This window comes from Pseudopipra pipra, chromosome 1 (assembly GCF_036250125.1).
Source record: "Pseudopipra pipra isolate bDixPip1 chromosome 1, bDixPip1.hap1, whole genome shotgun sequence".
NCBI lineage: Eukaryota > Metazoa > Chordata > Aves > Passeriformes > Pipridae > Pseudopipra > Pseudopipra pipra.
The window spans coordinates 111,125,188-111,152,464 of record NC_087549.1 but is presented as its reverse complement, the minus strand read 5'-3'; the positions used below and the strand labels follow the sequence as shown (position 1 = coordinate 111,152,464).

At 39.7% G+C, this 27,277-nt stretch overlaps 1 protein-coding gene across 3 annotated transcripts; it reads right to left on the bottom strand.

Moving 5' to 3' along the window:
* Positions 1 to 536: 536 nt before the first annotated feature.
* Positions 537 to 25,770, bottom strand: TOPBP1 (DNA topoisomerase II binding protein 1). Of its 3 annotated transcripts, XM_064671356.1 has the most exons (27): positions 25,309 to 25,629; positions 24,621 to 24,755; positions 23,909 to 24,052; positions 22,932 to 23,113; positions 22,617 to 22,810; positions 21,610 to 21,789; positions 20,554 to 20,723; positions 19,860 to 20,023; positions 18,625 to 18,872; positions 18,013 to 18,335; positions 17,061 to 17,233; positions 15,862 to 16,073; positions 14,181 to 14,470; positions 12,381 to 12,554; positions 11,222 to 11,331; positions 10,035 to 10,158; positions 9,613 to 9,762; positions 9,006 to 9,114; positions 8,197 to 8,389; positions 7,166 to 7,392; positions 6,029 to 6,192; positions 4,984 to 5,098; positions 4,303 to 4,466; positions 3,258 to 3,398; positions 2,147 to 2,236; positions 1,527 to 1,688; positions 537 to 1,189 (listed from the first exon to the last, which is right to left on the bottom strand). In XM_064671356.1, the coding sequence occupies exons 1-27, from the start codon at positions 25,387 to 25,389 to the stop codon at positions 1,046 to 1,048; spliced, it is 4,563 nt and encodes a 1,520-aa protein (XP_064527426.1). In that variant the 5' UTR covers positions 25,390 to 25,629; the 3' UTR covers positions 537 to 1,045. The 3 variants fall into 3 exon arrangements, with proteins under 3 accessions (XP_064527426.1, XP_064527419.1, XP_064527411.1); XM_064671349.1 differs by lacking the exons at positions 537 to 1,189; positions 1,527 to 1,688; positions 2,147 to 2,236 and adding an exon at positions 25,678 to 25,770 and having other exon boundaries at positions 3,287 to 3,394; positions 4,299 to 4,466; positions 25,309 to 25,390; XM_064671341.1 differs by lacking the exons at positions 537 to 1,189; positions 1,527 to 1,688; positions 2,147 to 2,236 and having other exon boundaries at positions 3,287 to 3,394; positions 4,299 to 4,466; positions 25,309 to 25,630.
* Positions 25,771 to 27,277: the final 1,507 nt, after the last annotated feature.

Here is a 27,277-nt window from a genome sequence, read left to right as displayed (position 1 = left end):
GGGCTTAGATGCATGTGGCATCTTCAACAGATACTGGTGCAAAGACTTTCTAGAAAACGATATTCAGCAGCTAGAAAATAAAACTAGAGTACAGCCCCTGCCTTCAAAACAAGGAAGAGATGAACTGAATACACTTCAACTTTTACTTATATTTTCCGAGACAACTCCACTGTTCCTGTGATATTGGATGCTGTGCTTTTCTGCTCAAACACACTGTGGCAATCCCAGCTGCTTAAATACAGCTCCTCAGATTCCATGAGCACAGACTAACTCAGTGCACTCACATACACTAAGTTCAGTAAATAGAGACCCAGACCCCACAGTTACTGAAAGGTCAAATACTTTGTCAAATACTGTAGTTGTCTGACTAAGAACATTTCCAGCTGCCGGAAATGGAAGTCTTTGGCTCTGGTTTCTGCCACAGACTCAAACAGGGAGCATGGTCAGACAAACTTCACCTCTTGGATAACAGAGTTGGCTCTATGTTTGTTGAGCAGATTCATTAGCACTCAGGTCAGCAGCACCTCAACAGCACCTCTGATCTATTGAAATAATTTATTACACCCTCTATGAGTACAAAAATTTACAAGCCAGGTTTTTTTGTCTGGTTTCCCCTTCCCCTCCAACAGAAAATACCAAAAGAGGAAAAATTACCGTATTAATGTAAAATCTAAGTCCATTACTGTATGTGAAATGCAAGAAAATTCTTAGCAACTGGTATTTTCCCCAAAACACACAGATAAAAGATGAGATAAGCATCTTACAAAGTATTTCTTAACTATTATTATACAATGGTGTCCCCAAACAAAATCATTAGTGGGACAGTTTGGACATTTATGAGACAAAGAATTTTTTGGATGAGTTCTTGCCACATTTTTAGATGCTACCAGTAACCAAAGCAATCTTTCCTATGAGTATTACTGTAAAGCTATTTTAATCTCAGGACAAATTAGAAGTAAACCTCAAATTTTTTAGTTTTTCTGATGAGAATGAAAAAATATAAATATGAATTTAAAAATGTACAGTTTAAGAACAGAGAATTTGCTCAGTGCATTCTGGATCGCTTGACTCTGCTCATTTCTCCTGGTGCTTTTCTTTTCTGAGATAATCCAGTTCCAAGAGCTGTGTTATCCTGAAGGTGAGACCCAGCTTCCGGCAGGCAGTAAGAATCCACAGGGGGAGGTGGATCCTTCAACAGAGGAAGAAAAAATGAGTGGGTTAGTTCAAGAAGCTTCTGAGAAGAAAGAAACAGCTCATTAGTTGCCGAAAACTGAAATAACAAAATGAGCATTGCACACCTAATATTTTGAATATGTTTTGCGAGCAGTTTCATACCCTGCAACAGATCCCACTGCCAGCACCAGAACATGCTACAGCAGTTAAATTTGAGGCTACAGATCAAAGCCCTCAGTGTAGGGCCACTCTGTGGCCACAATTCCAGGCAAAGGAGGCATGTGACTGGATTCAGGGGGCTGGGTCTGAGGGAGGCCTGTGGGGTCGTGGAGAGCGCCCTCAGGCATGCACACCTGGATGAGGTAGTCAGCGATGTACTCCGGCTTCAGGCAGTTCACTCCTTGGGCTGCTGCCTCTGCTACATTAACCCTGCTGTCATCTGGCTTCAGCTTACTGAAGTCAGCAAAGAGATGAGTTGCTTCTTTAAAGAGAGAGACAGAATGACCAGAAAACACCTACAGACAAAACACAACAGACAAAAATGAGTTTAGTTTTGTTTCTTCCCCAAGACAAGTGCAGTTCATGACCTTTAATTTCACTCATCAAATTAACTTGAAATCAATGGGAAATAAAATACCATTTACAGCTGCATCCTGTACCATCACATACCTTCCCAGAAGAGTGATCCTTCTCATCAGAGCAGGGCACAGAAATTCTATCCCCAGTTCCCACCAGCACTACTGACTTGTGTTACTTCAGACAAGCTCCTCTGCCTGACCACTTCCAAAGTGAAGATGACATAGCTTTTTCCTCCCACCTTTGACCATGTCTCAGCTACCCTGTGCAAGCAGTTTAGTTCATGAAGACCTTTTACTCACATGAAAAATGCCCAGCACAGTTTAACAGAAAGAAAAAAAAACATAATTAAAGAAACACACATACGTTTCATTATTTTTTTCAAACAATTACATACTTGTGCTCCTCCTGACTGAAGAAGGCGCCTGAATCCTGCTTCCTTGGTTTGATCAACATTCAGGATCACTTTCCAGCCACTGAAAGCTCCCTAGAGAAAAGACAATTTAGTCAAAAGTCTGCTGGTACTGAAAAAGTACAAAGACTTAATGGATCTATAATTTGTCCCTTTTGAGAATATCCATCAGATAAAGACTTGCAATTACCTAGTTTTGTCTTTAAGTGTAAATGTCAGAAAAAAAATTCACAGAACATACAGCTACTGGGCCACAGTCAGGCAGCTTGCCACCAAACCCTCTCACAGCCTGCACAGCAAGATGAGCAAACCAATCTATGAAAAGACCCTTGGCAATGAGTATGTTTTCCAGAACACTAGACACTCATTTATAGAAATTTACCTTAAAAAAAAAATTACTTGGAAACATTTCTCCCTGTTCCCCCACCATGCACTTAGTTACAGTAACAGCATCGAGGGCCAAGTGGTTGCCTCCTACAAACACTCACTGTGGTTTCCAAGTAGGCAAAGAAGTAGGCAGGATTTGCTGCAAGCATTCATTTAAAAAAGATTACTGTAAAACCCACGCAAGTCAAGATTTATCCTGATGTAACTGAAACACCTTCCAATGAATGCTCAACTGCAATGCCTGCTTTGAGAAAAGAGTTAATTTGGGGAGTTCAAGTCCCACTTCCAAAAATCTCACTGAAAGACTATGGAACTTGCATCACGAAAATGACGGAAGGTGCTTTAGGAAAGGTACCAGTACCAGTTGTGGTTTCCTCATAAAGCTCAGTGAGGTTGGCTCCTCAGTCAGTGCTCTGAAGCATAAATATCATCTTCCTGGCTGAGGGACATTTACATACATAAGTAGCCACATTCCAGCTTTGCAAAACACGAAAAATGGTTCAGGAGGAGATTAAGACTTTTAATACACCAGCACAGAAAGTTTAAAAAAGAAAATGAAAATTACTTAACTGGAATATTTTCAGACAAGACATTTTGTTCTTGATAACAAGACAGGTTACCTTCCCCTGCCAGTTAAGTTTCCAAGTTTCTTGGTGACAATCCCTGTCCTGTCCACCCACACTGTACCACTTAAGGAGTATCTATATACCTCGACAATGCCCGTTTCTTGCCTCCCTTTATGAATTCTTTTCCTCCACCTCATGGCTGCCAGTGCTAGTTTCTTCTGGTTTATATTGATTGCAGGCAAAACATTAAGTATGGAATTACTTCCCCACTCGTAATCTTCTTCCTGGAACAACCATAAACTTCAATTACAAAGCATTCCTGCCAACTTTACCAGCAGAAAAATAGATTTAAAAAACCCACAGCAAACAGAACCCCCCCAAAAAAACCCCAAAACCAAAAAAAAACCCCCAGAATAAATCCCATCTCACTCTAGCTTTATATATGGATTTTATTTGGCCAAAACAGCTCTAGGTAAAATTGGAGATACGGCTCTTAATTGCACATATGTATCTAAATAACTCACATTTTCTGCAACATCAAATCATGTACACAACCAGGTTCCCGTTGCAGTTACCTACAATGGAATTCAACAGCAGGGCAAAGCAACTCACTACACTGCACACCACTGACTTTTTATTTCTGCAGTGTCTTCTAAGGGAATGAAAGTTGGTTTTGCTGCATAAAGATATGAACAGTCTACAGGCATTATTTTAAAGTTCACCTGGTCAATGTAAAAGAACTGCTTGACCCAACAAAAATAACAGGGAGGTGAAGAGTCTGAAGAACTAGCGTTCAAAAATGTTTATGCACATGGTCATAGAGTCAGATTATTTAAAACTAATATATGTTCATTTATTGAAAGGATCAACATTTAATTCCTGGTGTAACAAAATCCATGTAAATTTAGCTGATACCAGTGAGAATTTACCAAAAAGTACTCAAACCCCTCAATTTTCAAAAGCAACTATAAAAAGTATAGGTATTTCATTTATCTTATATGAGGAGTTTGGTCCAGAACTAGTTTTCAGACAAAAACTTTCCTGACTTTGGATTCTCTAAAACTCCCAAGGCTCAGGCACCGTAAACTGCTAACTGGATTTGAGAGGTTGTCTTTTCCTACTAGTGCAAAACAAGAACAAATGCAAAAAGGTACAACACAGTAATGTCTCAATAATAGGGTCACATGCCTGAACAAAGCAGCCAGCTCCTCTACATGCCTCCAGGTAGGAACGGTGAAGCACCCACTTTCCAGCTGCCATCGAAGCCAAGAATTTTTCATTTCGAAGAGGATGTCCCACAACAATGTGTGTGCAACTTGGATCAAAGTACTGCTTCTCAAGTACTATTCCACCTTGAAATGAGGAATGAATTTGATTCAGATTACCCAAGAGTCATGCTTGACCACAGAAAGGATCAACTCAAAGTGAGAATTATCTGAATTCAGATAAAAATATACTTAACTCAAATTTACACTATAAGTATTGTAATTGAAATGACATGGGCAGAAGCTGGCAAGGAAGGAGAAGCAGCTAGGAAAGAGTGGCTCTGTAAAGTGCCACTGCAACACAGACAGGAATGGGAGACACCAGAGGACAGCAGATCCTGGGTACTCCCAACATTAAAGAATGAGGCTGTTGTGGAGACAGCTATAAGAAAGCTGCCAGAAGACAAACCCGTTGCTGTTTTTGGCAAAGCTGATCACTCACATAATAATGATACTATATTCAAAGAATCGCTCACAGGCACAGAAAGCCATAAATCTGAGACCTCAAATCTGATAAGTCACTAACAGAAGCCCTTCCTTTTCCCCAACAAGCCACAACTGAGCAGGCACATAGTATTCTTTGCATTTTTCAAATATCTGGTACCTAGTTCCTCAATCAGATGGGAGTAATCAAATCTTTCTTGAGGATTAAGAGAAGACAGCTGAAATTTACGGTGTTTTTCTGGTTCTTCATCAGCCTTCTCATCTTCTGTAACAGCCTAGAAATACAGTAACAGATTTTGAAAATACGACAGAACGATTAGGTTGACAGCTGACTATGCCTCTGCCAAACATTCTGGGTTATTTTTATATTAAGTTTTCTTTTAGCTGGGAAAAGCAGAATCAAACCTGTCAATCACTTGACAAAAAGCCTGGATCTTATAAAATCATCCTTGGGCTCCTGCTTGAACATCCTCTTGGTTCTCCCCTTCTTCAGGGCACAGCTGAACCAATCTGTCATAAAAACTAATCCTCCATTCACATCTACCGGATGCCAGGTTGAACACATGAGGAAAGCATCACTGATCTATCACACTGCCTCATTCATTCAGAGTTTCCATAAAGTCTGAATTTTATATTCTTTGAGGGCCTTTCCACTAACATGACACATTATGCCCCTGAAGACACAGAGCTGCCTAAAGTTTGAGCATTAGATGATGCATTGCAGGCAAAGGACTAACCTCATTGTCCTTTCCCTTTCCAAGGTCACAATAAAATAGAATTTTAAACCAGGTTTTTGGCAGAAGAATAATTTTCCATTTGTACCTAAACATAAAATTCCAGATACACCAAGGAAACCTTGGCCTAAGCTTTCTTCCATCATCTTAACGTGGCTGGAGGAGTTCCAAGTAATACACATAGTAACTCTTCACTCCAAAGCCTACCTTAGTGTTCCAGCATGAACTAACAGGACAAAAACCTTTATTTGTCTGAACAAACAAGCTTTATCTATTTGAGCAAACACTATTTGTTCAAAATCTCAAAGAAAGGGGGAAAAAGAAATAGTACTGCATAAAAGTAAACCACTTCAAGATTTTAAATGCAGATATTCACCTATTTTATACTCACTGTCAAGTTCAAAATTTCTTAAAGTGTCACTACATCTGTCAGAACACAAATCATCATAAACATTTCTTCATATGACAAACCTTTGCTTTGGGCTGTGGTGCCACAGGAGGGTTAGCCAGTGGGAAAGCAATGGTGGGGGCCTGTGGAGTGGGAATCAAGTTATCTTTAATCGGTGTTTCAGGATCTTTACATACAGGGTTCTTTAGATCTTCAATCACCTCTCCATCTCCAGCCTCAGGAACAGCTGTGAAAGTAAAGCACTGTTGCATGACTTGTCTTTGGAAGAATATAATTATGGATAAAGTAAAAAATAAATAAAAACCCCCACAACTGCTGCTACAACGCATACAGTTATATTTCACCACTACCTTTCATAAAGATGCTCTTCCTTATACCACAAACCACCAACTGCAGTATTGCAGACTCCTTTGCTTTGAAAAAAACCTGAAAACCTCAAACGTCCTAATTTCTCTGGCTAAACTGCACTGATTTGGTTGAACAAAAAAATCAATTGAATGCATTTAGGTAATTTTTTTCAATCCTCTGTAGGATAAGGGCCAGTTTTCAGGAAGACTACTGCCACAAGCAGAAACTCTACAAGTAGATTGGTGGCAGGAGGGAGGAAGTGAGGAAAGAGAAATAAAGGATTCCATTACTCAGAACAGGAAGAAAGCAAAAACAGATAAAAAACCACCTGGTTTTGGCAGAAAAAGCATGTTGCTTCCTTAATCTTAGCAGCAGACTTAAGACTTCAAGAAGAACAGGGAATATAGATAAAGTATCTTCACTGAGTCCTGACCCAAGCATGTCCACCAGCAACTCAACAGATCTCGCTTTTTGGATGTGTGAGTTATCTTCCTATACCCCCATTCTTCACCTACGAATATTTTCACTACAATGAAAAACATTTTGCTACTGATATTCCCACTTGAATTCCACTATACCTACTTAAGGTGTTACCTGGAAACCAGCTGTGGTTCCAAAAAAACATCAAAAAACTTTGGAAGATTTTATGAAGATCTTTTTTTTGGAACCATGGCAGTCTATTTTTAGACAGGCACTGCCTTGGCGTTTGGCCACAAATGGACAGGAAAGCTTCTCTCTAAAAAACAGCAACACATAATAGAGCTCAAAGATGTAAAATTGTATTTTAAAAGTCTCAAAGATCAAATGGATGCTGTCACAAAGAACCAAGGATATTGCATTTCTGATTTTACCTATACCAGCAATCTCTGCATCCGGTACAGATCCTCTGAGGGCAGACTCATCCACATTCTTATTGGAGTTACTCTGACCTTGCTCAGTGTACTGGGAAGAACTATTAGGCCACTGAAAGTTGCTGACAAGTCTTGCTCTCTCCTCCCTTGCAGTAGGATCATCCCAGACGATCTGCTCACTCTGGGATGGCTCTGTGTTTATATCCGTGAGTGCCTGACGGGATTGCCTAAAGAAAAAAGCACAGGTACCTTAAATACTCATCCTAGAAGGCAATGTGTTAATGATCACATCAACTCTGACATCCAAGTGACTTCACAGTCACTGGAATGGCTGGGAAAGGGGAAAATTTCAGTATAAGAGCTATTCTGGCATGCTGGCTTTGTGAACCCAAGTGTCAGCTTGGCTGAAAAAAGGCACACAGAATATCAGTAGATGTTTTTGTTATGTGCTTATTAATAAGTTATTACCAAATCAGTGTACTTTACTCTTTACTGAGCCTATTTATTTGCAAATAAACACCAAGCTACATGAATAATTTTGCAAGACTTCCATTACTTTTTTAGTGTACCTCAGCATGATAGAATAAAAATTCTATCCTCTGTTTAGAGAGAAAAGAAAAATAAAAGAGAAGAACCATTCACAAAGGTGCTTTACAGGAATACCTACTACTTCTATATGACCTACATGCTGAAATATTGCAGCACTGCTTTCTTCAAAATCTGTAAGAACATTAATATGAACCAAAAGAAAATAAACCTGTTGGCATAATTCAACTCAAAACTAAAAACCAATCATACTATTCTGTGATTTTTTTGAAAAACAAAAAGGTACCCACTACGGATTAAGACAACGTTCTGGCTTTATCTGGCACATCCAGTTAAAGATTCTGAATTGTAAGAGAAGCAGCTCAAGTACATCAGTAGAGACAGAGAATACACTTGAAAATCCTGAAGACCTATTCATGTTTCAATGAATGTCTAAACATGCACAGGGAGGACAAAATAAGATACTTTGAAACACAAACCAATACCTTAGAGCTTCCAAGACCCTACTGCGGCCATTTCGCACAGACCGTGTGCTATCAGGAGTGGTTGGGGAACCATCAAAACTGCTCCTTGAAAGGGATCCTCTTTGCCCTTGTGGTTTCACCAGTGATGTGGCAGACATGATCTCCTGCAGCTGCCTTTGGAAGTTTTCCCTCATTTCCAGTGCTTGAGTTAAAACTTAAGAGAAGGAACAAAACTCACAATATCATAACTGTTATATTGCAACATGTGAAAAGTGAACGACTGTTCACTGTTTCAGTGAAAACTGGAATTCCAGTCAACCTCCCCTGGCACTGGGACAAAGAAGAGGAAAAGATACTTGGGAAAAAATATCTAGGAAAACTATGTATGCCCCAAGTCACCTATTCTTAGGCACAAGAAGAAATCTCCATTTGGTTGAATTGGACTTCTGAATTTGCTCACAGGATCTAACTTAGATCCACAATTCTCCAGGAACACATTTATTTACATAACATATACTCCGAAACAGCAATCTGCCATGTTAAAGATGAACTTCAGTGTTTTAAAAACAAAAACCCAGCAATTAAGTACTTTGCAATGGATGATCATGATTTTCTTGCAGGCTGTCAAAGTCTTTAAAATAGAGAGGAAAACTCTTCCCTCACATCCAGCAACAGTAGCTGTACTTCACCAGTATGTAAATATGGTACCTAAAGCTTCTAGATCTTAACACTCAGCACCTGAAACTGTAAAAGGCTCATATTGGTAGTTTGATGTTCCAAAACCATTTTGAAAACATTTGAACAACTGAACACATTTTGAAAACATTTACCTCCTTTGGATTCACTGCTTACACTTTGTTCTTCCCCTGTAGTGATTGTTCCCTTTATTTGGTCAGTAATTATATCACCTTCAGCATAATCTTCATCCACTGGAATTATCTAAAGCCAATGAAGACAAGTTGATTTCTCAAATACCAAATTTTTTTGCTTTTTAACCATGTTTGACACTTTTATAAATTCTGAAGATTATTAATCTTGCCTTAGAGTAAATCTAACATTTCTGCTAATGCAATGACGGTAGAACAGCGAACAGTAGCATCAGTGACAATTCCTATTCCGCAGTCTAAATGTCTGCTAAGGAAGTTAACACTTTGGATTTCATTACCTACAAGAGGAGGCAAAGACTGAACCTACATCATCTCAGATTTGGAAAGCAGTTCCTGAAATGCCTGTGTATCCCTCCATCATCCTAGAAGAGGAATATTACAAATGCAAAAAAACCTTAAGGGACATTTGCAATAGCTACTATTAACTACTAGTCAAACCTGATTCAGGACATTGCTGAATAAGCATCAATGTTTTTTATTATTATATTAATATAACTATTAAGTAAACCAAATCACTTCAAAGAACATGAATTCTTATCACACATCATACCACACTTTCCTCTGCTGGGTTTCCAGTTGATGGAAGTTTACTGGAGGAGGAGAGCCTGATGTCATGCACTGCACTGATGTCCAGGCTCATTTTGGGATTGTAAGTGTGAGGGAAGAGAGATTCAGGAAGCCGTTTATATGCCTGGGCACTCTGTAATAACATCAGTTAATAAGAGAAAGATGAGGAACTGATTTAGATAAAAGAAATTTCACACCTTAACAGGAAAATTTGTTTTCTCCTCATGGAGAACAAAGTAAAAGTGAAAACAAGCCAGTCGATTTATTAGTTCTAAGCAGGATACAAAGCATCAGTCCCCATACATGTTCAGGATAAATGCATATAGAAAATCCACTGCCATATAACTGGTTTTAAGTCTCCATTTCCCTTCACTTTTAAAAAAGGGAACAAAACAAGCTTCATACCTCTAAAAGCCAATGTTCTGAAACAATATGTATACCCCGTTCTTTAACAGATTTGTACTCCTTATTGTTGTCATTCTGTCCTCCCTTGTAGATGAAGTGTGTTACTGTCTCATCAAAGCACCATCTAGAAAAGAAAACAAAATACAAATTGAAGACATTTTTCATTTCTATGAAAAAGTATCAGAAATCCAATTCAGAAATTTTCCTGTCCCTTGTTCAAGTTAAAATATTGTTTTGTCTATTTTTTTAATGCCGCAATAAACAATAAGCTCACTGTCTTTGCCAGAAAGGACAGCATTCTTAGGCACAAGGATGTTTCACGACAGAACAACTTCTATGACGTTTGAAAGCGTTCCTGAATAAAACTAAATTGGATAAACATATGGAAGAGGAGGTGTTTTGCTTTAGTTTTTGTTTTGTTTTTATTCAAGTAAGTGGAGTTTTAAATCAGTTTCTGAAATGTTGTCATATTGAGCTGCAAGTGAAATACTGACTCTTGAACAATATGTGCATGTACAATAAGAAGTACAAAACAAACAAAATGAGGAATTCTAACTTTTAAATTGATAAAATCTAGTATTTGCTATTTAATGCTATCTAATGCTAGTATCTTCAGCATTTCTAAGCTACTACAAAACATAAGGCAATTTCCCTCACACGATGAATAATAACACATATAATAAGTCAAGTAACAAAACACATAAATCAGATTTATTGGAAGCAGAATTCTGTCTTAAATCACAAATGTTAGTTTGTAGTTTCTCTTCATGATAACCTATTTTTCTAAGCTTTTCTAAGACTGACCTAGCCATGCTTACAGTCCAGAAAATAATTCATTTTGAGCCCAGGAGAAACACACACAAATTCACATCAGATTCAGAATATAAAATATACAGCAAATGTTAAACCATTAAACCATCCAAAAGCTAAACTTCTTCAAATATGAAGAATACAAAATAAAAAAATTCTGCAAATCAGGAAGACTTTCTGAGATAGACTTATCAAGAACACAGAGATTGGGACACAGCAGGGAAAGATGGTCTTACTTCACATTAGAAGAAGATAATTTTAAGATGCTGAAATGTAACGTTTAACTATAGGAAAAGGCATATTAGAATGCGAAGACTCATATTTATTTCAGATCACATCAGTACAGAAGGTTAGAAGCCATTTGTATTGGTTGATACCTGCAGTCTGCTCCAAGAGAAGCTGCTACTGCATTCAGTTCCCTTTGCCTCTTAGCAAGTTTTTTACTAACATATATCACAACATCGGCCAGAGGCTTGGGCTCTTCTTCCTGGTCAAGCAGCAGGGATAAAAACAGGACAGTCACTATTGGAAGGTTTCTGTATCAATAACAAAAATACTACATGCTACATTAAATATTAAAGAAAAATATGTAATAACAACAAAGGTAACATAAATACACTTCCTCTGTTTTTGCTGCTCCCAAACCCCATGGTCAAAACCCAGCGCTATTATCGCACCATACACTAGGAAACCCAAGACAAAAGATTCACTTTCAGCCAATCTCCCAAAAACATATTCTGCTCCTCTCACCACAGACTGAACACTTCCTGAACACTGAAATTAGGGAATTATCAAACTTGATGCCACTGTAGTATTTCGCTGTCCTGGAGCGAGAAAAGTAAGAATAAGAAGCTACAAAATAAGAAGTGACAGCCTTCCCTTTCTGATGGTCATTAGCTTTCTTGCCCCTCCTCTACAGTAACTGGTACTAACATGGTAAGCCATACATAAATGCTCCCTTTCCTCCTACATCTTTTTGTTTTCTCTCACTAGGGTGGATTAGACTGAAGAGGTAAGATGACTGCAAGAAAGAATAACATAGTATGTCTTTGTAAGAAGTAAGCAACTGATCACATCTTGTGCTTCCTAGTAAGAAGGAGCACCTTAAAGAGGAAGGGAGGAAAAGAAGACGCATTAAAGATGAACTCCTAACTTTGGTCCAAGACAAAATAGCTAACCCTGTTCAGCTGGAGCCTGGGAATTTCTTAAGTCAGACAAAATCATCTCATTCCAATACTACAAAGTCTAAACTGGTACATATTTATATGCCATGTCACTTAGCAACTGGTTAATATTCAAGACAGTAGTACAGAGAATATTAGAAGAGTTTAAAATTCGTTCCCTTCCATGAGGAAATTCTTTTATCATCTTTCTTTTATCTTCCTTTAACTGTCATTGACAAATGCATAATCATATGGATTTGTACTCAGATAGATCACAAATAACAATTCAAGAACTCCTTTGTAACTTAAATCACAAAAAGATATGGCCTTTTCCTAATTTATGCTCCAGAAACTAAACCCCAAAATTTCCTACCTCTTTCGACTGTGCAGCAGTTAACTGAGGGCTGGCAGTAAGAGCTGCTGTATGCCTTGTGCTGTTTGCCAGTGCCAATTTCAAGTTTCTGCCGATGACTTCAGAGAGAGGTGTGCTCAGTTTCCTGGTTTTTTGATCAGGACCTCTTGGAGTTTCCAAAGCTGCCAGAGCATCCTACCAAAAAAAAAAAAAAAAAAAAAAGAAGAAGAAGATACTTCTCATTTAAGTGCAAGTTTCACAAACACAGTAAGACTTCATATTCCTAAAACCAGGACAGTGTACCAGAGGAGCAGCTACCAACAGCAACTGTAGTACCACTGCAGAAAAGCAGTACAAGACAATCCCAGTCTTACAGTCTGCATAAGCAAAACAAGAAGAAAATAGTTTAGTAATCTCTCTTTTTATTGCCATCACTGAAAACTGCCCTCAGTGGAAAAGCCAGTGGCCAAAACCAGTCACTCACAATTCCAACCAACTACTTTAATCTACTAATACTTCACCCCACAAGAGTGGCATATGAGTATGTGATTTTATCTGCACCTTTAAAATACCATTTCAGACTGCCTTTTTTTGAAAAAAGAGAAATTCTGGTCTAGAATATCTTGTTTTTGAAAATGATCGGAGTGGTGAACTACTAGGATTTTGAAAAGCCAAATACCAACTGAATCATAGATTTACTTGCTCACAGAACGTTTTGGGTTGAAAGGGACCTTATAGTTTATCATCTAGTTTCAACCCCCCTGCCATGGGCAGGGACACCTCTCACCAGACCAGGCTGCTCAGAGTCCCATCCAACCTGGCCTTGAACACTGCCAGCGATGGGGCATCCACAACTTCCCTGGGCCACCTGTGCCAGTGCCTCACTACCCTTACAGTAAAGAATTTCTTCCTAATATCTAATCTAAACTTACACTCTCCCAGATTGAAGTCATCAGTCCTTGTCTTGTCACTACATGTCCTTGTAAAGAGTCCCTCTCCATCCCTCTTTGTAGGCTCCCTTTAAGTACTAAAAGGTTGCTAAAAGGTCTCCCTGGAGCCTTCTCTTCATGAAGCAGAACTAGCTAAAGAGAACACTGGATTCGCAACACACGCAAACCACAACAGACAGCTCACAAACAACCCCCCAGAGAAACCTAACAACTTTGCAGGAATTCAGTGCACTGATCTTTCAGTTAAGGCCTTGAAAATGAAAATCAAACCTGAATCCTTCCAAAGCACACTTGAAACATTCAAGAGCTATTCTGGCACAGACACTCACTATCAGGGGTTTCTTTGTGCTGTTTTTTTTAGCCCTTTGTGGCCTTCAGACTGAGATGCTGAGCCCAAAACCCCAACACGTTTTTCAATTTGCAATAACAGCTTCATAATTGCTATAAAGCTATTACATTAAAACATGTATGAAAGTAGCATCTCATCACAAAATAAACAAACACTTGTTTCCAAATACCTAGAGCCAACAAAAAAAAAGCTGCCTTGTTGCATTTCTCAGTCTTTAGATGCAGAGAACACAGACTGTGTACTGTCTGAGGTGCAGGACACACAAGCATATGATGGAACAAGCACAAAGGAGCTTTGTTAAGGACACTGCAGGATCTACTAGTCAATAAATTTTGTCCACAAGTTATTAACTAAAATTATATAAATAAATGGAGCCAGTTTTCCTGGCTTTATTCAAAAGGGAAATTCTGTATGTGTACAGTATAAAAATGGATAAGCAAAGGTTTCTGTGCTGCTTTTAAGTTTATGCACATCTTTAACCATACTGGCTCTACAGACTAAAAAATTTGCAAAGACAATCACCTTTACATCAAAAGAAGGCTTGAACAACTTGTCCTTGGAAAGAAATTTTGACGGTGTGTCAAGATGTAAAGACGGTTCTTTCTGTAGTGGTCCGCCTTGTGCAACAGGGGTTGTGTTCCCAATGTGATGAGAGATGACAGCTTGGAAAGCTTTACTCTGGAACCTGTTGATATCAAGTGGGGTCACAGCTGTTTTTTTTCCAGCTTCAAGAAGATAAGCAGGCTGTTCTGAATCAAGATATTTAGTAGTTGCTGGTGTCTTGGTAAGCTGAGTAACGAAACTCTCAGTATCTTTAAAAGAAACAAAGAAAACATAAGCAAGCAAACTAATTTTTCTTCTGAACACAGACCTCACATACACTTTTATTTAAACAGCAACCAAAAGTTCACCTGACCTTTCTTTCCCTAAAAGAATTCATATCCCCCCCAATAAATGCTCTAAACTACAATTACATTTTAAAAGCCAGCATGTTCAGCGTCTCTTTCAGTTAACTACTTAGTTTGTATTCCGTAGGCATGAGCTTGACCCTAAGTGTCTGAAAAGAAGTGAGCAATCCCTGATCCACTAACACTGTTAGCAGTTCCACACATACCTGCATAGCTCGCATATGTCATACAACAACTATCAAAATTCTAATCCAAGAAAATGATGTAATACACAACAAAACCTTCCCTTTCAACACTAAAGGTAACTCCTCCTCCCTGGCTCCTTACTTCCCATGCAACTTCAGATTTCTTTTGCATTCATAACTCTGAATCCCACCTCTTTAGCTCATCACATATACATCCAGTCCCTCATGCCTTTGGATTAATAGGACCAAGATTTAGCTAGAAATAAACTGTTATAACTTGTCTATCATAAATACTTCCAGATAAGCATGACTCACTGTCGTTATAGCTGAAAAAGATTTAACACAAGAATTGCTTTTACATTTTACTCCTGATTTCCCATGACCCCCCACTTTGTTTCCTTAAAAATGTAATAAACAGATAAGATGTGCCATGCCAATGGCATATCTTCTGTCCTCTGACTTAGTGACCCACATAATTAATTTATGAGGGCACTTTTAAAACAGGTCTGCTAACATTCAGTATTAAATCATTGTAGTCTGCATCTTAATATGGAAGAAATATGGCCAAATAAGAGACTTGAAATAACTGGAAAAGGAGCAGAAGATGGGGTAGGCATGAAGGACTGAACAGAGGGACTTCACTGCAGACTAACAAGTACAAAGTTCTAAGGTGGATCTATCAGCAATTCCCACTCAAGCTACAGAGCAGCATAGGTGCCAAAAAGGACAAAGCTGAGACGCTGAGCTTGAATCCCAATGATTGATAACCAAAAGACCCCATTGGCTCCAACAGACTTGCAGCAAATACACAGTACCATTTCTGTAATCATGTCTCAAAAGCAGGAAAAAAATATAGAAAAAGTATGGTTACATTGAGCAACCTGGTCTAGGGGAAGGTGTCCTTGTCCATGGCAGGGGGTTGGAACTAGGTGATCTTTAAGGTCCCTTCCAACCAAACCATTTTATGATTCCACCTTAATATTTGGAAAAATATCCTTTAGCTCTAATACTCTGAAGGTGTTAGGAAAAAACATTTATCATACCTGCCTTTTTTATCGTAAACAAACTCACACAGACACAATCATATTCCCTAACTTGCTGATAACCAACCTTGAGTCTCTGCATTTTCAACCAAGAATTTGCTTTCATCTGCTCTCTTCCCTATCCTTGCAGACTGCAAAAGCCAAGCTACAGTGACTGCTGGCAAATTCCACTTCTTCGCAGCTTCATACTTGGAACCATTCGGTTCCCTTACCACAAGATGGGTACTGGCAAACATTCCTTTTTTTGCATTGGCTTTCCGCACAAAGAATTCTTGGACTCTACAATTACATTAATAAAACATTCATTTAGTCATTAAGAAAATTAATCTAGGGCACATTTATACTATTATAAAATGTATTCAAGCAACAGAAAAAGAACTAGTAGAATTAGACATCTAAAGCCACCCACTTTGCACTTTACAGCCTAACCTACAAGCAGAAAAAAAGAAAATTAAACAGTAATGTTTTGCTTCTATCAGTATTGAAAACAATATTTCTCTTACTCCAGCATTCCTCACATCTCTCATTTTCAAATCATATGCTGGGCCTAACATTCTTCTGTAAGATTAATGGAACAGGTTTGATTCCCTTCTGGAGCTAACACATATCATTTCCAAATAATTAACAGTTTTCTTTATATTACAGTTTTTCTCTTATCATCAAGGACACAATCTTCCAAAAAGATGGCAGGACTGAGAACTCATAAGCAAATAATTTAGTTCAAAGAGCCTAAAAATCAGATCAAATGACACTGTAAGCTACACAATTTTGCTATGTCATGATTAAACATGTTTTTCTTAACATTTTTCAAAGATCCTGATGAACTGGGAGGAAATAATTCACCATGCCAGCTCCTAAGTAATGGTGCACTATCACTGGTTATGAGGCTGAACTGGACAGTGCTGAAGAAGAGGAAAAATGGTCCTCTCCTAGATAACTGAAGAACAACCCAGAAGGCCTGACACCCGAAAAACTGACTTTTATTACTCTGTTCTAGGGCAGAGTAAAAAGTTACTGAGACTCGAGTCACTGGGAAACACAAGACTGAGCATATTCTGGTAGAAATTAGACTGTGAGAGTACAGACCATATTTCTTTAAAGGAAAGGAAAACAGAAGAACTACGTAATGACGTCTCATGCTTCAGCACCAGGTTTTGTAAATAAACAGAATTCAAAAGAACTTTAATCTTTGTAAGAAAAATGACATGCACAATGGCAGCACACTGGCTATCTAAGAACAAGAAGAAATGGTGACAGGAGACATACCTGGCTCCCAGCAGTCCTGCCAGATAAGCAAGGGAGTCTCTCTCTGCACCAGTGAACTGGCTAAAAGAAAGAACACAGTCTTCCAGAGGGGTAGCTCCTTCCATTACCAGGACTGGTGTGAAAAGTGGATTGGACCGGAGATCTAAAAAGAGCTGCTGTTCCACACATGCTATCTTTAAGAAGGTGAAAGAGATAAAAATGTAAATCAAGCTAAACAGCAACAAAACCAACAATATTTCAGCAACTGCACAAGAGCATTCATGGACTCAACAAGCAATCCTGCTTCCATCATTACACCTGATACAAATTATTTCCCAAATTCTTTTTTAGATCACTTCAATTTTGTCAAGTTTGACATACTGAAGCATTATTCAGAACTTTTCATTACTTAAGTTCCAACCCTCTATGTTCCCTTAGAGTAGTTCAAGGCATGATCTGAGGGTCTGTATAGATTTACTTCACAGAAAGTTACCTCATACTGAAAAATACTAACAGCAGGTAGTCTATATCATATGCCTGCTCTTGGCAAATATGGTTAGCATTTTTTGACTTTTAAGCTGTAAAGGTGACTTCCTCTTCTGCCACAAATTAAAAAAGCTATAAAAAGCATGAAACAAGCAAAGATATAAAATGAAATCCTTATTAGTCAACTAGCTCCTTCTACAATTCATCATTTAGAGAGAATACTGTCAGACCTTATAATGACCTTTGAGTCAGGACAACAAAGTCCTGTTTAAGAGTCCTATAGTAAATGAAGTGCAACAGACAAGATACCCTACAGACACAGAAGTTTTAAAGCATGCTTTCATTTAGTATATTTCAAATGAAACAAGGCTAATCTCTCAGTATCTTATCTATATGTAAGTCACCAATAAGTCCGTATTCTGACAAGACAAATTTCTAATATAGATACCTACGTATTTGTGGAATTGAAAAAGTATAACTCCCTTACCAGCCATGTATTTGTGACAACATCACCAACAGTTGGCTCCACTGTGCACCCCAATAAAGGTACCACAGCATAGTCTGCAATGGTTCTGCTGTGCAGCGGCAGAACTTTCCCAGCATTCTCCTTTATAATATCTGCAAGGCAGGACTCCTCCTCTTCACCAAAACCCAAAAGAAGAAAAGTCTTTCTGACAAATACACCTCCCTCAGCCGGTGCAGAAGACTCTGGTCCCAAAGAACCATTACAGACAGAAGACTGATTCTCTCCTTGAACAGTTGAGTTAGTAACATCATTGAAGGTTCTGGATGTTAGTTTTTCCACTTCATCTGAAAGGTTAAAGAAAAATAAACGAACAATCAAGCATAATGATTGATTGACAAGAACATCAAAGACAACCCAAAACAGTTTTGTGAAGAAATGACAGTATTCTGCTGTTTTCAGCCAGGTTTTAGTTAAAAACTGTTCTACATAGGTCTGTTTAAATTTGATTTCTGAAACACAATGTAGAAGTTAACATACTAGATGTGGTTAGCTTTTTAATAAGCAAATCCTGAAAACTCAAATGCTAATTATGAGCAGTTAAACTTTATACAGTATGCTGAGCCTAGGACATACCTAATGTAGAATCATTATTTACATATTGAGAGAGGAAGTCATCTTCAACAGCTTTCTGGTGCTTTAGAACGTTCACAGCTTCTTTCTTTGCAAGACTGGCTTTTTTTGGAAGAATTGACTTCATTTCAGGTTGCTCCAAAATTGGGTTCTCTAACAGTTGATAGTTTAGAGGGATATAGTGCTCCACTGGATGTAGATAGCCTTTACTATATGACTCCAGCAACCATTTTGCTGTCACTATATGAGGCCTAGGAAATGAAGCGTTATAGAAACAAGTTACAGCAGGTTTAAGACTTGTGATTCTTCTTTCCTGCTCCACAAAATACTAGGAAATACACACACATGAAGTCTGTAACTCCCATACTAAGCAAGCTTTGGGCACTCTACAAACCTCAAGTTTTTCAATCTGAGAACAGCATTTCATACCTATTTTCTGTAACATAAATTATATCTGCCACTGCTAGGTTGCCAAATTCTTCCTCCTCAATATATTAACAAATACATGCTAACACCTCTCTTCACCCATAAGAACACTTGCTTTTCTATTCACTGAAGTGACTCATGGCTACCCAAAAATACAGCATTCAAGAGCACACAAGGATGTACTTATGAACACATGCTGAAAGTCTTCTCATTTAAATCAAGAACCACTTAGTATTTTCAAATGAATACGTGGTTTCAAAGAATCATAGAATGCTTTGGGTTGGAAGGGACCTTATAGTTTATCGTCTAGTTTCAACCCCCCTGCCATGGGCAGGGACACCTTTCACCAGACCAGGCTGCTCAAAGTCCCATCCAACCTGGCTTTGAACACTGCCAGCAATGGGACATCCACAACTACTCTGGGCAACCTGTGCCAGTGCCTCACTACCCTTACAGTAAAGAATTTCTTCCTAATATCTAATCTAAACTTACACTCTCCCAGATTGAAGCCATCAGTCCTTGTCCTGTCACTACATGCCCTGGTAAAGAGTCCCTTTCCATCTTTCTTTGCAGGCTCCCTCCAGGTACTAGAAGGCTGCAATTAGGTTACCCTGAAGCCTTTTCTTTTCCAGGCTGAACAAACCCAATTTTCTCAGTCTTTCCTGAGGCTGCTTCATCCCTCTAATCAACTTGGTGGCCTCCTCTAGACTCGCTCCAACAGGCTGATGTCCTTTATGTGCTGGGGACCCCAGCGGTGTTGGGAGAAAGAAAACAAGGTGTAAGTAAACCTTAAACAATACAGTTACCACAACCTGTGAGCCGTCTTGTCCAAAAAGTGTTTCAGCTCATCATTATTTTCCCCCAAAATGACATGAGTAACATCTTCATTAAGTTGATTAAATCGAACACCACCACCAAAATTAATAAGTCTTCTCAGCTTGTCCAACTTCCTGCCACTGAAGCCACATAGATAGATCTAAAAAGAGAACAGAGCAATAAATAAGGCTTTAAAAATGTTAAAAAAAAAAAGAAAGAAAAAAACAAAGAAGACTATTTTGGTATAATTTGTATCAACTGCTGCAGAACACAAAGCAGTGGTGCAGCTTCTGAGAAGCAGCAAAAAAGTTAAGCATTTATGATTGGATTAATTTATCTTTGAAAATTAATCTAGCAAAGCTTCAATGTTTACTAATGGAATGGACCCCATAAATTATACAATACAAAAACCCAAAACAAACCTCCACACCAATTCTAGAACCCATTCACTATAGTATTTAAATATACATTCTATGAATACAGAATTTTATATTTATCATACATATTTAATACAATTGTATACCTACACAAATGTAGGCACATACACAAGCTACAGCATGTGGACACAAATCTGGTATTAGTCGCTGACCATCAAAACAATTTACTCAAGCAGCAAGTGCCAGTGCTCCAACATAGTAGCTTTCACATTGTTAAGACTAAACATGTCAAAGTATACATTGTCAAACATACTCGACAACCATCTAACAAATCTTCAGGGGCTTGAAAAGAACTTAGGTCCAAGTTTTCCAGCTCATCAGGAAGAGGATCCAGTCGGCTGCTCATAACAGAACTACATGCAGTTTCATTAACACCGCTCAAATTGATATTGGAAATGTGGCTGACGTCCGAAAGGGTCTGATCTTTAAATAAAATTAAAATCAAAAAAGAGGCATTAGATTTGGCTCATCCCTCTCTGCTGCTTCACTAAACAACAAAATGTAAAGCCTGAAGAATGAAAAATACTAGGTAAGTAGAACCTTGGTTAAACCAAGAGCTTTATTTAAACACAGATTGAGTATGGTCTTGCTAGCAAGAGTATATACCTTCTGTTTATTCCCAAACAAATGCTACCTATGACATAGCAGCAAATGAGACTGGTTTTCAAGATTTTCATTCCAGTTTTGTAGACACCAATTAGAAATACTCTTACAAATAAACAGGGCTCTCTGTAGTAGAGAAATCAACAAGAAGCTCAGTGATTTAAGAGAAGTAGGAATCAGTATCAGACATTAAAGGTGGCTGTGTCTTTCATGCTACCAATGTGTGCTTAAAAAATACTTTTAACCTTTCTTCTGTTAGAAGCATGGAGTAAGTAAAAACAAGTATATGAAGAAACAAAAATAAAAATAATAATAAGAAAACTTCAAAATCAGCATTTGTTCACCACCCTCAAGACTGCTGTAAGATTAAATTCATTACAAACAATGCTTTTAAACTTCAAACGTATGAATGTTCATACTTTTATAGGACTTACAGATATACACCATGGATTCTTAAGCAGACAATCATACACCTAATTCAAGTTCATGTTTTTAACAATCATTCACGTTTCAAGTCTACACATGCTGGAATATTCAACATGTATAAAAGCAATCTGTAGGGTTTTGAACTTCAGCAGGATCTAGAACCCAAACTGTCAAACCAGCACTACAAAAGCAAGCACCTTGCTAATCTTAAACAGTTCCTCCTCCTTGATATAAATGTTTTCTACCTTACTTTTAACATATTTTAAAATATCTTACTTACTATCAGGCTTGCTGGCATCATTCGTAGGTGTTGATGTACTGGGTGCATTACTCAGTTTTGATCCAGCCTCTATTTTATACATTGTCTCATCCTGACAGAAGCCTTTCTTGATGCTGTCAGAAAACCACTGCACGGACACACAGTGCACATTCCACTTTTTGGCACATTCATACTTCTGACCTTCCAAATGTAAACAAAATTTTTAAAAATCACAATCACTAAAAGGCTGAACCTTCAGATAGTGATCGCAGAAAGACAGCTGGACATTAAGAAAATTTAGAAATTCAAATAACTTGTTTTAATGTGCAAGTTGTGTTATCCTGGACTCTGTTGATAAGCTGCTTATTCTCTAATTAAAGTTAGAGTAAAAAATATCATGGATGGCTAGCTCATGGGTACAGTATGACAGGGCACTAAAGAAACAAAAAAGGAAAAAAGTCTTTAAAGCTTTCAAGCGCACGGGAAAGAAATGGTTATAAAGTCCCAGAATATTTCACCGTAGAGATAGGGAGGGAAACCGGAGAAAAAAAAAAACCCTTCAAAGCTTCTCACAATAAAACTAAAATCCTTTCATCTTCCTAAGAGGAAGGAAAAGGAGCTTTCGTTTTATCTTAGTACGGAGTTCGGAAGGCACAAAGAATAATTAGATAAAAAAGCATCAGGCTACTATCCAATTTCAATCGCAGTATAAATTAAGTACTATCCAGCTCTCCCAAAAAAATGAGTTTTTCTTTTCTTTACCCCCTCTAGGATTCACCCTTTTTTTCTCCCCTTAAATACCAACTGTGTCTCTGGCTTTTTTATCTCTTTTGTTCTCTCTCTCTCATGCCTTTAGACCAAAGCAAGGGTGCCCTGTGTTGTTCCTTCCAACAGCAGTGATTGCCTAAACAGAAGCAGTAAGAGCAACACTGAAGCAGAGCAGGAGACAGTTCCAAACCTTATGCTTATGCACATTTACACTACTTCAACTCAAGAAGTGAATACAGTATTTATTCTGTCGGTCCTACCTTTCGGCTCTTGAACTATGAGGTGAGTACATTCATTCATCTTGAGCTGCCCTGTGTATTGCCCCCCGTGTTCGGCAGTAAGGCGCTGGACTTCTCTCCTGTCTGAGCTGCTCAAGCCGGTCACGCAAATCGTGCAGCCAAGGAACACGGGACAGGCATGGTCTGCCGTGTTAACATCCGTGTACCTCACCATGCTAAACAGTGAAAGAGAGAAAAGGAAAGTATACTTTTTCTTCTGGGTAAAATCAACTAGTAGCCTGAGTTAACATAGGAATTACCAGTTCCCAAAATTAAATCAGTTTTGTTTTTTCATACCTTTGCTGAGACTTATCCCACAATGTCTTAACCCAAGAGGGAAGCAAAATAGGTTTCTTCAGGGAAGCAGCTACCAAGTATTTCTTGCTGCCAACTTCTCCAGCTACAAGATGAGTTACTGACACATTGAGGTCTCTGCACACACATCCACCCATCATCTGCACATATTTATGAACTTCTTCCTGGATGGGCAAAAAATATTATTGAAAATTATCAAGAAAAAAGAACCTACATGACAGTCGTGTTCACCTTAAAAAAACCAAAACAACCAAATGTGGATTTCAATTGTCCATGGTTTCCCCTAAAAAAAATATTCAAAAAATACAAAATGGATATATATGGAAGCCATAAAAACATAACTATAATTTCCATTTTATTTTCACTTATGATAAGTTGAACATAATACATACCCTTAATAAAAACATTACCATCACACTGTATAAGCAAAGTTTGACAGATGGTTGACATCTTAGGTAGCTTTAGAAAGAGCTATCAGAATAAATAAAAAGTAAACTTCTATGATAAACTACTTAAACCACAGTTGACTGGATATTAAACCTTTACCATGCAGTCTGAGTAACCAGAAATGTTGTCTGTAGCATTATAGTCGCAGACAAACTAGCAAGATAAGTGATCCATCTAATCAGTTAATAAAAATCCCTAAACCATACATTTACTCCCATATTAATGCCCCTCAAATATGATTATATATGCATATACTTATGTGATATACATATGTGCATGCACAGATACACCACTACATACATGTTTATATACTACATATACTTGCAAGACTCCCTCTTTCTTCATACAACTCTCTACATAAACTACACATGCTCTACAAGCCACAGAAGACTAGGTAAATCTAGACACAGGTAGTTAGACATACACAGTATGACTGCTGCCTTAGTAATGAGCCTTCTGAAGCAAACACCAACAACAACCAGCTAAGCAATCCACTTTTTGGAAGGCATTACCCTGACATCTTTCTCCAGGCTGGTACAGGACACCGTCACATCGGCCATGGTCATGTTGTACACAGGATACTCGGCTCTTGGGACGCATCGCTGGGACTGCATGCAGTACAGCACTACCTGTGGTCCCACGATCCTGCAACCAAGCTGCGAGAAAGTAACAGAAAAGGCACAGAGAAAATAAGCAGAGGGCACACAGGTATCAGGAAGGCTTTCCTTGTCCCTGAATTCCAAGGAAGGCAGGGCCTCTTGGTCTGTCCTCCCCCTCCTCTACCACCTCCGGGTAGCTGACACTTTTGTTTTTGCTTTCAGCTGTGGATTTTCTGTACAATCCTTGTAGATTTTCTGGCCTCAGTAACACCTGCAGATGCTATGGCTAACATGCCAGAGAATTCCAGCTAGCCTATCTTTGTCTGCTAGACAATTCCTTGCAGCTAAAACCAAATCATGTTTCTCAGGAGATAGAAAAAAGTCTAAGAACCAGCTTAGGGACTCCAGCAGAATCAGAACTGACCATACTATTTTTCCACATGTTTAAAAATAACAATTATGCTTTGCTAGTCATCTTCTCCCATAAAGAATGCAGCAAAAAGGATGCAGTGAAGTTCATACTACTTCACTCAGTGCAAGAGAGAACGTGCAGGATGTAAGTACAGACATGAGTTGTTCTAGAAAGGAAAGACTATTGCTAGGAGTAAGTTGCTGGGTAGCATACCTTTTTGAGATGACCGAAACCCATGCCTCTAAAAGGATCACAAATGTAAAGTGATTTATCATTTTCTTTTATGTTGAGTACTGCTTCTTCTTCAAGGATCTGGAGATGTTCTTCTGACTGGAATTCTTTTATAGACTGCAGGTAAATGATGCATACAACATTTATTAACAAATCACAAACAGACAGTCCTGTGCAAACTGCACAAGTGCATCTCCTTGAAATAGCTCACAACAAAGCTACCATGCAAAACACCTTGTGGGTGTCCTTCTGTTCCCCTGACTCTTCACAACATTCTGACTCGATCATTCATCATACAAACTTTCAGGACCCGATCCTACCACACGATGCCTTTTGCTCCCACTAAGCTCTCAAGCTGGAAAACAATGCATGGTGTCCTCCCTAAGTTTGCTTAGGGCTTAAATGAGTGACCACCACCCAGACCTTATGGGCTACATGTCTCTTCACTAAATGTCAACAGGGTTTGAAATAGTAGTTATCTCTTGGAATAATTTCTTCAACAAAATTGTTCTTGTTCAGCATACTTTATTAAACATTAGACACCTATGTTATGGAAACAGCTTTATTTCCAGGTGTACACACGCGAGCTAACTTATTATATGGTGCATACAGCTCAGTCAACGACAGAAATCCACCAAGCTCACTGACAGAGGTGACCAAGTCCACTTACCTCAAGAGCTTTGAAAAAGTACTCCGAGCTCCCGGAAGACTTTATGAACTTCACAAAAAACGGCTCCTTGCCACCTCTCATCCTTTAATGGAGAAGCAAAACCCAGTGAGCGCTCTGACATTCCCGCCGCACCCTGGAAGCCCTCGGGCCCCTGTCCCCGCCCCACGGGGGGGGGAGCACACCCCACGCCGCCCGGCCTGGGCGCCTACTTCTGACGGGTACGGAGGGGCGGGGGCAGGCTGGGCTCACCGGGAGGCCCCCTCCTCACGGGGCCCAAGGCACCCAGGGGCCCCTGCTGGGCAGAGGGTGCCCGGCGCTCCCGGTGCCCCCACAGACCCCCGCCGCGGCTGCACCCCCACAACGCCTCACCCGCCGACCGGCGCCTCCGCCACGGGCGGGAAAGCGGTGATGCTCGCACTGCGCAGGCGCGGGGCGGGGCCGGCACGGCAGGGGCGGAGAGGAGGGCGGGGTCTTCGCAGTGGGGGCGGGCCGGGGGAGGGGCTTCCGCGGAGTTACCACGGCCGGGGGCGGGGCCGAATAGGAAGGGGGCGTGGCCTTTGGGCTGGGTGGGCGTGGTGGGAGGGGTCCCCCGAGGGTGCGTGGGGCCGAGGGGAAGGGCGGAAGGAGAAAATACCTGTGGAGTCGTAGGGGGATAAGCGGTTGGAATGGGTCTTACAGATCATCTAGTCACAAGCACCCCTGCCATGGGCGGGGACACGTCCCACTAGACCAGATTGCTCAAGGCCTTTATCCAGCCTGGCCATGAACACTGCCAGGTGTGCATCCTATTCAGTGTCTCTCCACCCTCACAGTAAAGAATTTCATCTTAATATCTAACCTAAACGTCCCCTTTTTCAATCTGTACCCATTACTCCTTCTCCTGTCGGTGCAATTCCTGACAAAGAGTCCCTCTCCGGCTTCCCAGCAGATACTGGAAGGTTGCTGTGAGGTCTCCATTCAACCTTCTCTTCTCCAGGCCGAACAACCCCAGCTTTCTCACCCTGTCTTCACAGGAGAGTCCAGTCCCATTATCAACTTTGTGGCCCTCCTCTGGACTTGGTCCAACAGTTCCATGTCCTTCTTATGTTGTGGACAGCAGAACGGTACTCAGTACTCCATGTGGGTTCTCATGAGAGCAGAATAGAGGGGGCAAATCACCTCCCTTGCCCTGCTGGCCATGCTCCTTTTGATGCAACCCAGGATTTGGTTGGCTTTATGGGTCGTGAGTGCACATTGCCGGCTCATGTTGAGTTTTTCATCAACCGTCGCCCCCAAGTCCTTCTGCACAGGGCTGCTCTTAATCACTTCTCTGTCCAATCTGTAGGCGTGTCTGGGATTGCCACAACCCAACCCATGTATAGGACCTTGCACTTCACTTTCATTCATGTAGCTTCCAAGCTCTGGGCAAGAATGTCAAATGCTCTCCCTCCAGAGCAGGTGGCTGGAACCTGGAACTTGCTCAGGAACTAAAATAAGTGTCACTACTCCCACATCGCACCGTAACATCTGCCTGTGTCATTAAAGGGTGTCATTAAAGGGTGTCATTAAAGGGTCACCTGGCCCATGCATCCAGTGGACCTCCATTCCATTCTTAGTGGCCACGAATGTTCTCTAAGGCTTGCTGCTGTTTGCATAATACTGATAATGCCCATAGTGGGAGAAGTCATTCCATTAGAAGATCCTCTTAAGAAAATAAATCACAGAATCACAGAATCAATTAGGTTGGAAAAGGCCTCCAAGATCATTGTGTCCAACCTATGACTGAACACCACCATGTCAACTAGACCATGGCATTAAGTGCCACATCCAGTCTTTCCTTAAACACCTCCAGGGACAGTGACTCCACCACCTCCCTGGGCAGTCCATTCCAGTGTCTAATCACCCCTTCTATGAAGAAATTCCTCATAAAAAATGTTTCAAAAAAGGAAAGCACCAAAAGCTCTGATGGGGTAGTGCATGTTTCTTAGAT

What these genes read in the sequence shown, in the direction of transcription:
- TOPBP1 (XM_064671356.1), bottom strand. Translation starts at nt 25,389, where the DNA reads ATGAGAGGTGGCAAGGAGCCGTTTTTTGTGAAGTTCATAAAGTCTTCC. An exon ending in GCCTGGAGAAAGATGTCAGG is followed by an intron (nt 23,114 to 23,908) that starts GTAATGCCTTCC and finishes TTGCCCATCCAG; the next exon opens with GAAGAAGTTCATAAATATGT. An exon ending in TCTCTTGGAGCAGACTGCAG is followed by an intron (nt 10,159 to 11,221) that starts GTATCAACCAAT and finishes TTTCTTTTCTAG; the next exon opens with ATGGTGCTTTGATGAGACAG.